The 14,029-nt window shown below is 58.0% G+C and overlaps 1 protein-coding gene across 2 annotated transcripts in view; it reads left to right on the top strand.

Moving 5' to 3' along the window:
• The window catches only part of ST3GAL1 (ST3 beta-galactoside alpha-2,3-sialyltransferase 1), an 84,809-nt gene extending 71,443 nt beyond the window's left edge, over window positions 1-13,366 (top strand). For both annotated transcript variants that reach the window (XM_044781174.2, XM_070481643.1), the window contains exons 4-8: window positions 2,720-2,916; window positions 3,941-4,120; window positions 5,389-5,434; window positions 6,827-6,946; window positions 8,873-13,366. In XM_044781174.2, coding sequence (XP_044637109.1) covers window positions 2,720-2,916; window positions 3,941-4,120; window positions 5,389-5,434; window positions 6,827-6,946; window positions 8,873-9,046 — 717 coding nt within the window. In that variant the 3' untranslated portion in view covers window positions 9,047-13,366. The remainder of the gene's footprint in view (window positions 1-2,719; window positions 2,917-3,940; window positions 4,121-5,388; window positions 5,435-6,826; window positions 6,947-8,872) is intronic.
• Window positions 13,367-14,029: the final 663 nt, after the last annotated feature.

The raw sequence follows: 14,029 nt of genomic DNA, 5'->3' as shown, positions 1-14,029 counted from the left end.
TAGAGATGTGAATTTCCTTTGAAAATAAACTTAACTTTTTTTCTAAAGTGAGTCACTAAAGAAGAGAAAGTCAATAATCGCCGGGCCAGGCATCAAGTTGATGCTGTGCTGTGCTCCCAACACATGTATCTTGCCAGCCTTGAGTCCTCCAGCCCCCGGGCCTCTGAGGCAAAGCATGCACACCTGTCACACAGTAGGTGCACAGTAAAGCTTGTCGGGCACTGGATGAAAGAATGCCATGTCACTCCTTGATCCACCATACCGGGCCATGCTCTCCTGAGGTGATGACACAAACGGAGGGCTTTCTCTGGTCCTGAGCGCGTCTTCACAATGTTGGGGTGCACAGGGGCCTCCCTGGGCAGGGACCTCCAGGAGTTTCCTGCAGAGGAGCTTGGCTTGGCTACGGCCGTGGGCCCCAGGGGTTCACAGAGGAGTTCGTCCCTGAACCACCAGCAGCCACGTGGCCTGGGGGCTGTTAGAGATGCAGAACCTTGGGCCCAGCCAAGCCTCACTGAGTCAGGTCCACCCCTTCGCAAGATCCTGGGTGGTCACGCATTCAGGAGCATGGAGCAGCCCCAGGAGATCCTACAGAAGCACATGCTGGGGGCCGGCCCCGTGGCCAAGTTTGTGCGCTCTGCTTCTGCAGCCCAGGGTTTTGCAGGTTTGGATCCCGGGCACAGACACAGCACCACTCATCGGGCCATGCCGAGGCGGCGTCCCACATGTCACAACCAAAAGGACTTGCAACTAGAATATACAACTACGTACTGGGGGGTTTGGGGGAGAAGAAGAAACAGTGGCATTAAATACATTTCACTGTGTTGTGTAACCATCATCACTATCTGTACTCAGTATTTTTTCATCGACCCCAACAAAAACCCCACACCCAGTAAACCCTATCTCCCCCGACCACTCCACCCAGCCCCTGGCAACCTCCATTCTACCTTCTGTCTCGATAAATTTGACGATTCCAGCTACGCCATCTAAGTGGAATCGTGCAATAGTTATCCTTCTGTGTTGGGCTTATTTCGCTGAGCATATGGTCCATCACTTGTAGCAGAGATCCAGATGCCCTTCTTTTTGATGAGTGACTGATATCCCATTGTACGTACGTGCTACATTCTGTTTATCGCTTCATCCCTCAATGGACACTTGGGTGCTTTGACCTTTCTTTTGGCTGTTGGGAATAATGTTGCTGCGAACATGGGTGCTTAATGCTTAGGGGTGGAAATCCTGGGTCATATGGTAGTTCTATGTTTCACCTTTTGAGAACCCATCAAACTGTTTTCCCCAGTGGCCACGCCATTTTACATTCCCACCGGCAACGCACGAGGCTTCCAGATCCTCCACGTCCGCACCAACACGTGTTCTTTTCCCTTTTTTTAATTCTAACCATCCCGGTGCGAAGTCTTGTCTGTGGTCCTGATGTTGTTGCCTGCGGCTCCCCCGTGGCAGGTGCAGTGTCTTATGCTAGAGGAGATGCTAGACGATTTTAACGAGAGGAGCCATCCGGGTCTCCTTGGTGTGCCTCTGCTTTGGGGACCCTGATTCCTTCCATCCCAGGTGGGGACCGGATGCCCCGGGATCTCCCTACACACGCTCTGGTCACTAATCTCCTAGACAATGGCCAAAGCAAATGCTAGCCTCTTCTTTCTCTCCCAGCCACTCCCCTGTCCCTGGAGCTGGGAGTGAGTGGTGGGACTCACCATAGCCACCTCCCCACCTCCAAACCCTGGATGGGGCTTTCCAAAGGTCAAGGGTCCAGGAATCTGGGTCAGGGGTGGTATTGTGGGAGAAGCTTTAAGGCAGGTTTCTAAAAACCTGGGTTCGGATCCTGGTTTGGATTTGGGACACCTGGCTCCACCAATGTGGGCCTTCCTCATGTACAGTTGAAGTGACACAACACTGTGGCGTGGTGACAGAGTCAGACGGAGGACTTCTTAGGAAATCTCTCCAGGTTCCACTCTGAATAGGGAAGTGAGCTGCGTCACCAGGCGTCACTGTGCCACGTGGCGGAGCTCCACCTGACGCAGTGGGAGGACGTGTCCAAGGAGGGTGTCACTAGGGTGACCGACTCATCTCCCTTTTAGCACCGGAAGTCCTGCCTCCAGGGAAACCCCTCCAACCTAGGCCAACCAGAATGGCTGGTCACTTTCAGGATAAAACCAGCCTTCGCCCCTGCCGGGGGTCAGGGAGGTCCTGGGGCAACTGCCCCTGCAGCTGGGTCTTAGAGGATGAAGACAATTTGCTAGGCAGACATCGGAGGCCTTGATGCATCCAGCACAGGGCTGATTCTGTGGCTGGAGCCCAGTGCTCCTGGGGCTGGCGGAGCCAAGGGGCGGGAGGGTGAGGGGAGCAGAGGCAGGGGAGGAAGGCACGGAGTGTCACCTGACCCTTCTCTTACGTGTCTTACTCAGATCAGCCAGGCTGATTATCTCAAGTGGCCGGAGCCGTCCCTAGCATGTAATAGGTGCTCAGTAAACCTTTGCAGAATGAATGAATGGTCCCTTTCCTTCCCATCTCCCTGAGTGATCCTGCAAGGGGAGGTGGCTGTCGGAGCCTCCTCCACCTCCAGGTGCCCAGCACAGAGAAGGGTACACAGGAGGAGCCCAGTGAGCAAGAGATGGGGGCTCAGGGCCCAGCAGCAGGGTGGCAGAGCCCCCCCAGCCAGAGGGAGCACAGCCAGGCTGACCTGTCCCCTTCCATCTTGTGCCCACAGAGGCTCCAGCGGGAGAAGGAGCCCAGTAACCTCAACGACACCATCAAGGAGCTGTTCCGAGTGGTGCCTGGGAACGTGGACCCCCTGCTGGGGAAGAGGTCGGTGGGCTGCCGGCGCTGTGCCGTCGTGGGCAACTCGGGCAACCTGAAGGAGTCGTCGTATGGGCCGCAGATAGACAGTCACGACTTCGTGCTCAGGTGAGTGCCCGCACCCTCGTCCCAAGCCCACCACGCTGCGCCCAGGGGCCCCTTGGCGTCGCAGCAGGCATCTTGGCTCAGGGTCAGAAGGTCAAGGTCCCAGTCCTGGTGAGCCCAGACTTACCCGGGGACCCCAGGCCCCTCAGTGCCCCTCTGTGCCTCAATCTCCCTCTCCGTGCATTGCAGGATGGAGACGGACTAGCAGAGAGGAAGCCACGCATGAGAGGTACCCAGTGGGCCAGATGCTTGGCATCGAGAGGCCGGGCGAGAGGGCAAGATTAATTCGAAGACTCTTGCTTCCTCTTTAAAGTTCATCCCCATACCACAATCTAGGCCATAATATAACTGTACACTTTTAACCTAAAACCTATTTCCCTGTCACTCAGTAAAGTAGATATTCCAGGACGATGTCCCACGTCTCTCCGGGGTTCCTTGTCATCTCTACCACACCACTTACCCGACTCGGGGGCCCGAGTGCCCTAGCGTGAGAAGGACGAGCGGCCGTGGGGCTGACGACCCCCTGGACGCCTTCTCGAATGGTCTCCTGTTTCTGGGATCTCTGACTTTATGTCCTCAGACCACTCCCCTGGCCTCTCGGAGTCTCAGTGTGCCTGGTGTCCAGTGGGAATGCCACGGTGACTGGAAAGAGTCAGGTTTGGGGTCAGACAGACCTGAGGTCAAAGCTGCCACTCAGTAGCTGTTTGTCCCGGGACAAATTCTTTGTGCTCAGATTCCTTCGACCATAAAATACCTACTGGACTCAGTTATCAATAAGGTTTAATGAGACATGTCACTTGGCCACAGCAGTGCTTTGCGCATAGTAGGTCTCGGTGGTGGCCATGGTTAGGCTCGCTTGACATCGTAAACTGGAAAGCCTTTGAACTCGTGCCAGATTGCCTCCATCGTACAGACGAGGAAATGGGGCCTGGTGGAGGAGGGACCGCACTTGAGGTCGCCCCGCAGGGTACGGAGCTAAAGGTGCCAGGCGATGCGAGGCGTGTCCTTCTCTCCCATCTCCTCCCAGGATGAACAAGGCCCCCACAGTGGGGTTTGAGGCCTACGTGGGGAGCAAGACCACCCACCACCTCGTGTACCCTGAGAGCTTCCGGGAGCTGGGGGAGAACGTCAGCATGGTCCTGGTTCCCTTCAAGACCACCGACCTGGAGTGGGTGGTCAGCGCCACCACCACGGGCACCATCTCCCAGTAAGTCCCCTGGGGGCATCTGGATGGATGCTCCATTGACTTGCCTGTGGCTGCCCCTGCTCGCTGTGCGATGCCTCCCGCCCCCGCCGTATGGTTCCCTGCTCCCCCCACAGCCCCTGCTCCTCCCGGCTTCCTCCTGGAGTGACGGGTGCCTCCCCACCCTCCGCCTCTGCCTGGCCCCTTTCCTCCATTTCTCTTAGCACATCTGAGCATCGGCCTTCCTCCCCCGGTGACTCCCGAGCAGACCTCCAATTTGTGCTTCCCCAAACCCTAGAAACTGCTCGGGAGGGGGGGCTCCCCAGAAAGGACTCAGCATGTCTGGGTTCTGACCCCTTCCTCGTCTCTGCAGTGCTCCCCAGTGAAAACGGCCGCCTGCCTTCAAACCGTCCAGATGGCGCTGGGTGGGCGGGGGCAGGCGGGAACCGGGGCGTCGAGGCCGTGAGCTCCGCATCTCCCTGTGCCGCCTGGAGGGGGCCTCGCGTCTCCTGAGCGCCCGCCGTGTCCGGGGCACCCCTCTCGACGTCCGCACGTGTGGTCACTCATTCTCCCGATGGTCACTGTTGCCCCCATTCTCCCAGGGAGGACCCTGAGGCCTGGCCTGCCCCAGGGGAACTGCACAGAGCCAGGCTCACCCCCGGGGCCGATTCCTGAGTCCTTACTCTTCCTGAAGAGAAGTGGCTTCGAGGGCCACATGGCCCCAAGCCTCCTTGTTAGGAACCCTGAGGGATGGGGCCGCAGGCAGCTAGGGAGCTGTGCTCTCGGGAGGGGCAGTGAGGGAAGCAGGTTGGGCGGAGGAGGAGTGGGGCGGGGCCTGGGCTCGGCGCCCCTCCCCTGCCCAGTCCCCCCAGCTGGGGGGCGTGAACTGCCCCAACTAGATCCTACATGAGGCCAGGTGGCCAGGCACTCACGCCTTCACCTCGGGGGCGTGTATGACCTTGCAGACGAAAAGGGGGCCCTGGGGGCCTCGTGAACCGGCGCCCGGCAGTGGGGCTGGGGCTCTGGCCTCGCTGCGCTCCTTCAGGCTGTGCAGAGGACCGGGGGCCAGTGTCCCTTTCTTCACTTTGCTGGGAGAAGGGGCCTGAAGCAGCGGAAAGTCCTGGAATTAGCCGAGACCGCCCTCTGGTGGCTGTAAAGGGCGGCTGCTGCGGGACGAGCTTTCCCAGGGAGAACAAGGGGGCCTCCCCGGCTGCCCCACCCCGTCTTGGCGACACCCCACAGGGGCATGCAGGCCCCTCCCCACCTGACCACCCGCTCCTCTCCTCCTGCAGCACCTACGTGCCTGTGCCCGCGAAGATCAAGGTGAAACAGGACAAGGTGAGTCCCGGCTCAAGCCCTTGTCCGCTGAGCTCAGGCGCATTTTTAAGGGTCCGCGCGATGACAGAGAGCGCCATCTCTCCCCTCTCGCTGGTGTCCGGCTGCGGGGAGCCCCGAGCCCCCAGGCTGGCGGAGGGTAGCCCCCACTGAGCTTCCCTGCTGGAGGGAATCCCATACGTGGAAAGTTTGTTCAGGTGGGGACCCCAGAGCGGCCGCATCCCCCGGGAGCTTGTACACATGCAGATCCTCCAGCCTACCCCAGACCCGCTGAATCAGAAGCCCTGGGCTTTTCCACGCCCTCCAGGGATGCTGACGCCGGCCGCAGTTTGAGACCTGCTGCTCTGGTGTGAGCTTCTCAAAGGCAGACCTTGCCTCCTGTGTCTCCTTATCTCCATCTTCCCCAGCGGGCCCTGGTATGGGATTGGCCAAGGCATGGGCAAAGGGCAAAAGGATGAAAGAAGTGAAGTGTCCACTACACTGGTCCTTTGTACACATTATCATACTTAGATGGGGAGATCAGGTCAGAGAGGTCAAGTAAGTTGCTCAGGGACACACAGCAGTTCTCCATATGGGTGGAACTGAAGTTCTCCCCATGCCTCCAGCAGCTGCCTCTTGCATGGTGCTGTGCAGCCAGGGGTATAGATGTGAATCTATAGGGCGGGGCTGGTGGAAGGGAGAGTCTCCCAGAGATGCACTAGATGGAGGCCGGGCTGAGAAAGGAACTGGGAGAGACCTGTATGATCCCCTGCTCAGGTCCCTTCCTAGACTTCTGGACGTGCACGCCCTCTGCTGCCTGAGAAGTCCCCTTCACTGTCCTCAGGCAGCTGTGTGCAGTGGAACCAAGGCCAGGCCTGGCACCAGCACACCTCCCAGCTCAGTCTTCACAGGCTGTGTGACATTGAGCACGTTACTTAGCCTCTCTGAGCCTCGGTTTCCTCATCTGTAACACAAGGAGAGGGAAAGCTAGCACATAGGGTCATTTTTAAGGACTGAAGGTCATTCAGGCCTGTATCAGGGAGAACGGGTGGCTCAGTGCATGTGTGTGACAGGAGTATCCTTGTCCCCACTTCCTGCTGTTCCCTGGAACCTCCATGTGCAGCCTCCTGTCTGGCTTCCTGGCCTCATTTGGTGGTTGTTCAGATGTCACCTTCTCACCCCAGGCTTTATCCCCTTTCTTTGCTTAGTTCTTTTCCAGCATCCTCTGTCTTCATGATTAAGGTTACTGCTCATCTTTTCCCCCAACAACATAAGCCCTACAAGGCGGGGCCATTTTTCGGTTCTGCTCACTGCTGGGTCCCCTGTGCCCACAGCAGTGTGTGGCACCTAACAAGGGCTCGGGGCTGGGTATCCTTTGCCAACCACCTCATTGTGGGCCACCCTCCCCTCCCACAGATCCTGATATACCACCCGGCCTTCATCAAGTACGTCTTCGACAACTGGCTGCAGGGCCACGGGCGGTACCCGTCCACCGGCATCCTCTCGGTCATCTTCTCCCTGCACATCTGTGACGAGGTGGGCCGCCCTCTCCCCTGTGCCCGCCTGGCCGCTGGGGGACGAGAGCTCCTCATCGCATGATCGCAAGACAGGGCTGAGGGCGTGGGAGTCAGGCTGACCTCAGACCTCTTTCCAGGCCCCAGCCTAGCCCGTCTCTTCCAGAAGCTCAGATTCCTTATCTCTGCAGAGGGGCCTCCAAGGCCTCTCTCATCGGGTGTTAGAAGGAGCAGCAGGGTTCTAGGAGAATGTTCTCGGGAGCAAGAGTTCTGGCTCATTCTGTGTGAGCTCCCAAGGCAGAGCCAGGACCGAGGGGTGGCAGCTCAGATCTGGGGGCAAAATAAAGGAGGAGACTGTCGTAGGGAAGCTGTCAAGGCTGCAGGTTGGATGGCGGGTGTTCATTTGCATCATCTATGGCACCGAACCCCAGCACCTAGGCCACACCGCGGCCCAGGATTTTCACCAGGATTTCTGAGAGTGGGGGCCGTGCCCCAGGGGTTCCAGTATTCAGCGAGATTGAGAACCTGTGGTCTTGGCAAGCAGGCACTTCCCATCATGCACTGGCCTCCCCATCCGCCAGCCTGTGCCCGGTGTCCATCCATGACCTGGGGTGCTTGCTGCCACCCTGGCCAGAGGGGCAGGAGGGGGGCCACAGTGCCCACCCCCCCTTCCTCCCTGGCTCGGGGTTCAGGGGGGCACGCAATGTCCCTTCTTGTCACATGCAGCCCCCCTCCTGGCTCATGGTTGGACGTCTCAGGGAGAGGTCAAGACGGTGGCAAGGCAAGCCCATCCCCTCTGCCTCGGTTGTTCTGTCACCAGCCCCCCGTCTCTTCAGCCAGAAACCTGGGCATCCGTCCCAGAAACCATATCTCCCTATCGTCTCCACCCCCACCCCCCAGCCTGCTGGTCACAGACGCGTGGGGTTCTGCCTCAGAAACCCTGCTCCCGTCTCTTCCTTCCTGCTCTGGGGCGGGCCCGTGTCCATGCTGACCTTGACTGCAAAGGCTGCCCCTGCCACAGAGCTGTCTTCGGCCCCTGTGGGTCCCCCCGCTCAGCAGCCTAGGTCACATTCCCTCACCCTGACAGCCCCTCCCGTGTGTCTTCTTGGCCATCTTCTGCTCATTTTCCCAGACCCAATTCAAATGTCACCTGCCCGGACGAGCTCTCTCTGACCTCTCCGGTCATCGGCCCCTCCCTCTCCGTGCTGCGGGAGCCCTGACATTAGCCCCTGGCCCTCATAGACCACTGTGCTTGTCATGAGTTGTAAGCACCCAGGGCTGAGATGCGACCCCTAATTTGCCACCGGTGGTGCCTGACGAAGGTCAGCCTGCACTCTGACGTGTTCAGCCAGTGCTTGGCACAGACTGAGTGCTCAGTAAAGGCTTGTCATGTGTAAGAAAGGCCCTTCGCCCAGTGGCCAGTGGGGCCCCTGGACCAGAAGCATGTTAGCCTAAGCGAAGAAGAGCTGAGCACCTGGCACCTGCCCCACGGTGGTGGGTACTCTTGGCCCCATTTTCCAGACGAGGAAAGAGAGACTCAGAGAAGCGCTTTGGCGGCACCCGCGGGGTCTACAGCAAGTGGCAGGGCCGGGATCAGGCCGGCCTGCTGGGCTTCACCGCCCTGCCATCCACTCCACCCCCTCCCTCCCTCCCTAGCCCCTCAAGCCTTGGAGAAGAGGTCGTCCCTGCCCCAGAGGCTAGACCCAGCGCCCTCAGGGCCACCCACATGCAGCAGCCTCCCACTGTGCCTTCTGGCACTGGAGCACACTTTTACTTAACTCGCTTTGGCCTCACTAAGCCACTGGGCGTCCCAGGACCCTAGAGAAGGGTCAGTCTGTAGGGGTCCCTGGGGGTGGCAATTACAGATTCGGGCAGGCCCTCAGGCTCCTTTCTTAGAGGTTCTGCGTGCGGTCCTCTGTCTGGGTCTCACCGTCGCTCTGCCCTGCAGGTGGACTTGTACGGCTTCGGGGCAGACAGCAGAGGGAACTGGCACCATTACTGGGAGAACAACCCATCGGCGGGGGCTTTTCGCAAGACTGGGGTGCACGATGGGGACTTCGAGTCCAACGTGACGGCCACCTTGGCGTCCATCGACAAGATCCGAATATTCAAGGGGAGATGACACTGCTGACACACCAGAGCGCGCCTCTCGAGGGCCAGCCCCAGCCTCTCGCTGGAGCCGTCCCGTCCCGGGAACTTCGAGGGCCAGCCTGAGGGGTGTGCCTGGGTGCCCCTTGCAGCCCCTTGCACCCCGACATTTGGCAGCATCTACTCAGCAAGGTTGCCGGGCCCCACCAGGGCTACAGAGCAAGTCTCAGAACTGGTCTCGGGAGGGGAGAAGCCCCTTGCTGCGGTCCCGGGCTGGGGGAGGCGGGGAGAAATATGGAGAGGTCTAGTCTCCAAACGCTGAGGGATCGGGGGGTGCAGAGATGGAAGACTCTCGTATTCCGAAGGAAAGGACGGCTTCCCAGGGGCAATGGTCCTGGCTGACACTCAGATTCTCACAGGGATGTTTCTGAGTGAGGACCACCTCCAGGACAGAGCCACGTTGGGCAACGTAGGCACTGGCCCGAGGTGACACCTTTCTTTGTACGATGCCTGCCCTCTCTCTCCCTTGACGTGACAACCCTGTCTCCCCTTTCTTCCCGAAACTTATTTATGGTGGCCAGGAGCGGCACCCCACCCTGAAGTCTTCGTAGACCCTTGGCAAGGTGTTTCTGACTCCAGCAGATGTCTTCCCATGCTGACATTCCCTCGAGTAATCAATCTTTGTGGTTATACTTACAGCTGAGAGCAGGCCTGACTATTTCTACGTGCCTTTGTATTGGGGGGAGAGATGTACACATTGGCTGAAATGAGGCACAAGCCCTCACTCAGGAAAGGGGACCCCCAGCAACAGCCCCCCATGGCTCCATAGCTGGGGGCATCTTTCCTCGTTTCCCGAGCCAGAGCGTGAGTTGGAACAAAGCTCGGAGGACACTCGCCGTGTCTGGAAGGTCACTCTCATTTCACAGACTGTTGGAGTCGGCGCCCTTCCGAGGCCACCCAGAGCGCCTCCAGCAGCCCGCATTTCCCCCAAGGGCCCGAGCTTCGGGCCAAGTGCCTGCTGGCCACCTACGCAGTGTCCTGGCAGTCGTGCGGCCGTCGTAGGAAGGTGGCCGTCAGAGCAGGAGATGTCATACCTCATCTTTTCACTGCCCGCTGCTCTTCCTTCCTCATCAGCCTTCCTGATTATTTATTGATTTTTTTTTTTTAAATTCAGCTGACATCATGTGCACTTTGTGGCTCATCGCTGGTCCTGGTGTTTTAATTCAGCTTGCTCTTGCCTCACCCAGCAGCTGGGGAGTGGGGAGCTTAAAGCGAGGTTTGTGGGAATCCTCAGACTTGGGGTTTTGGGGTATCTAGGGCCCGGGGGCTCACTGGGGGGCAGATCCTGGGGTGTCAGCTTGGTTTGCAGAATGCTTTGAACTCCCTTCCCTTCAAGCCTCCCTTCCTTCTTTCTCATTGTCGACTTGGATCAAGTCTCAGGTTAGGAATCTCCAAAACTCAGCGGAACCTGCTTGGGGCCCGGTGGGGAGTGGAGTCACAGGCACAGGAGGATAGTGATTGTTGGCTCCATGACTGACATTTAATCAGAAAAGCCCCTGTTCCTGTTGAGAGCATTTCCTAAAAGGCCACTGCTGCTTTGGGGACAGGTGACAGCTTCCTGGTGAAACGTGACGGGTGTCAGTCTCGGAACCAAGGGGCCCACCTCCTCCCCTCCCCCAAGTGCTCCAGCAAGTCCTGCCCTCCCCAGCCTCAGTTTCTCCCTCTGCAAATGGGGAGGGAGGAATTATGGGCGCTCAGGGGTCACTGATGGCATCATGCAAATCAAAGGGGCCCCAGATATTGCATGCCACGTCTGCTTTTTTTCCCCCAAGTCTGTGCATCTGAGCATTTTCCTGGGGACCGGTGCCGTAGCTTTTATTAGATTCTCAAAGATTTAGAATCCAGAAAGTGTTTTTCTTTTAAAAAAAATGTTCCGGCTTTAAAATCCGTCAAAACTTAAGCTTCTCTTGACTGATCAAGGCTTGTCAGTTGCTATGAGGTCACCATAAATCCTCGGAGCCCAGAGCTCAGGGCCGTCCTTGACGGAGGAACTCAGCGTGCGTCTGCGCCCTGGCTGGTCGGTCCCAGGGACACATCTTGAGAAAAACGGACACCGAGACGGGGAGCAGCGGGGACTCCTGAGTTCTTCCCCTCTCCTGCGAGCTGAGTCTGTTCAGGGATGTCGGGCTCAGAGTGAGCAATCTGCTTCTGGGCTTTGCCAGGCCAGAGCAGGTCCACAAAGGGAGGACCTGTCCACAGAGGAGCTGCACGCCCCCCGGGGCTACCATCTGGTCCCCGTCCCGTCTCTCCCTCCCTTGCACTAGGCTGTCCATGCTGGGAGATGTCTCCCAGCCTGCAGAATCCAGCTCTCCCATTTTGCAGAAAAACGTGGCCCCGGGAAGGGAAGTGACTTGGAAGAGTGACCCGATCGTGGCAGACAGCACAAGTCAAATAGGTTCTGGCAATAGGACGATGTGACTGGCTCCGTGTTGAAAACGTCTGGAGGTGGGCTTTCCCAGCTGGGCTCCATCCAGCATCTCCAAGAGCTGTAACCGGGTGTGGGTGTCTGGCTCTGCCTCTCAGCTCTGCACTTCCTCCCGGCAAGCTGTAGCCCCTGCCACGTCATACCATCTCTCCAGTGGAGGAGACGACCCTGCTCTTTGCCCGGGCCCCAGCGGACGTCTCACTGGCTCCGCAATGGACACTCACCTGAATAAGAGCTGTCACCGTGGCTGGGATTAAATGCATCGATTGGTTTAAGCCAGCTGGGGCCCATCCCTGGGTAAGGGTGGCTGAGAATCGGACAAGAGTGTTTCCCGCAGGGCGTGCCATGGGCAGGAGAACAGATGTGGACAGGCCTTCCCCTGTCCAGCACACCCAGTGGCAGGGAGCAGAGAGTCCCTGCCCACAGTCTCAGCAACAAGAGCTCCCAGCAGCGTCGCAGCCTTCGGTGGCCCCCGAGTGAGCCAGGAGGCTGATTTTCTTAAGGTGGAGCCGCCTGCAGCAAAGCCAGCACCTGCACCCACATCCCCCTGGAGCCCTGCCCTCGCCCACCTGCTAGGGGAGAAAGGAGGGCAGATTTGTAGCCTCTGACTCCCGGATCCATCGGGAGCAGAGAAGAACATTCTTAAATTGATGCCTTTTGGACCTCTGGCTTCGTGAGGTATCGTCCAGCAAGCCACATGGGCTGGGCCTAGAGGGAGCAGCCAGAGCCAAGAGAATAGGACCTAAAATACAGAAGCCAGACGGGAAGGTGGAGAGGGCAGTTCTGGTAGCGAGAGGCTTGATGGCATCCCAGTGTCTGCTGCAGCCGGAAGGGGCTGTGAGAGGCTCATTCTACCTTGACGTGGACTGGGCCTCTGGTCCAGGGTGGGATGGAATCCCAGGGAATGTTCAGAGCTGTGAGGTTTGCTTTAACTCTTCTCTTCAAGGCAGCCTGAACACAAAGGAAAATGGAAAACCGAGAGAACTCACGGTTCCTCACGTGAGGATGATCGAAAATGCTTTCTCCAGGGACGGCCACGCCCTGAGTGGCCGCTGTCCAGGGAAAGAGGGCTGGATGCTGGCCACGTGCCGCCAGGAACCAGCCACTGTCCTCGCCTTTCCAAAGAGCTCGGTGCTCTTACTGGGTTTGTGGCCATCCTCCCCTGTGGTCTGGGCTAACAGGTTTTCCAGATGGCATCAGCTTTCCTCCTCTTGTTTGTGATAAAACATCAGTTCTCCTGCCCCTGGGGCACAACGTGACACCTCTGTGCAAAGAAAGGAAGAGGGATGTTGGAGGAACAGCAGAGACAGGCGTCTCAGTTTGTCAACATCAGGGCATCAGCAAGGTTTTTCATAGCAAAAGAGCGCCCCGTTTCCTCCAAACCGCCAGTCTGCTTCCCGCCTCCTGTTTTCCCTCCCAGCCCATCAGAGGTCTGTAGTCCTGTTGAACTTGACCCCATTGCTTAGCTTCTCTCATAGTACAGAACTGCCACTCGTGGCCCCCCTGCTGATGGCTGGAGCCAGATGCCGGCTCTACCCGGGGTGTCAGGAGCCCCCGCCCCGTAGGAAGCCTGTGGGGCACAATCGCGTTAGCACGTCACTGAATTCACGTCCAAGCCAAAGTTTCCTGAGCACTTTCTCTTCTTTGCAATCGTATTGGGTTGGTTGTTGGTGTTTGAAAATTTGCTTTCTTCCCCCCTACCCCGCACCCCGTCCTCGCTCCGCGTCTTGCAGCCTAGCGTTAAGCTGGATGCGTTTTGAATGAAGTTACCCAGAGTCTGCCTTCCTGGGCCTCTGCTCTGTTTTATTTATTGTTGAACATTTCCAATGATCCGAATCAAGTGAATAAAAAAAGAGCTATTTTATTGTCTGGCTGTGTTGGTTGTTTTCCTAAGAGGGCCCTACGCTGGTGCTGCCCCTCGCTCTTTCCACTCGGGAGATCTTTTCAGACCTAAAATGGCGCAATGCCTCGCCTCCTGAGGGCCTCCTGGGTTAGTGTCCGCCCCGACCAAGTGCCCGGAGGTTTAGGAGATGGGGAGTCAGCCTCTCCCCAAACGCAACTGTGTGACAGTGGTGAGTTCGCCTAACTTCTCTGAACCTCAGCGTCCTCCTCTGTCCGTGGATGCCACAGTACTGGCCATCAGAGCAGGTGTGAGCCAGAATAAAGCATCTCAGGAGGCCCGAGGAGACACAAGCCGGCTGCTCTGAGCATTTGCAGAATGAAATCACCTTGGCCAGGGCCTAATGTGGGCCCAGTTAGTGTCGATCCTTTCCCAGTTGATGGCCACATCCGTGGATGGACACGAGTCTGGTCCAGAGCTGGCACGAATCTCTCATTTGTTTGTTTTTTCCAATAGATCCAGAAATCCAGTCCTGGGACTCAGTAACATAAAGTTGGTATAAATGATAATACCTCCCAGTTCGTGTGGCTTCACAGTTTGCACAGCCCTTCCCCTGGCATGGTCTTGAGCTTTCACAACAGCCTGTAGGGCCCGTGGATGCTCGCCAGGTTTCCACGTGAGGAAGCAGGTAC

The sequence above is a fragment of the Equus asinus genome, chromosome 12, assembly GCF_041296235.1.
Source record: "Equus asinus isolate D_3611 breed Donkey chromosome 12, EquAss-T2T_v2, whole genome shotgun sequence".
Lineage (NCBI taxonomy): Eukaryota > Metazoa > Chordata > Mammalia > Perissodactyla > Equidae > Equus > Equus asinus.
Note: the sequence above shows the minus strand (reverse complement) of the source record. Positions and strands in the feature narration are given on the sequence as shown.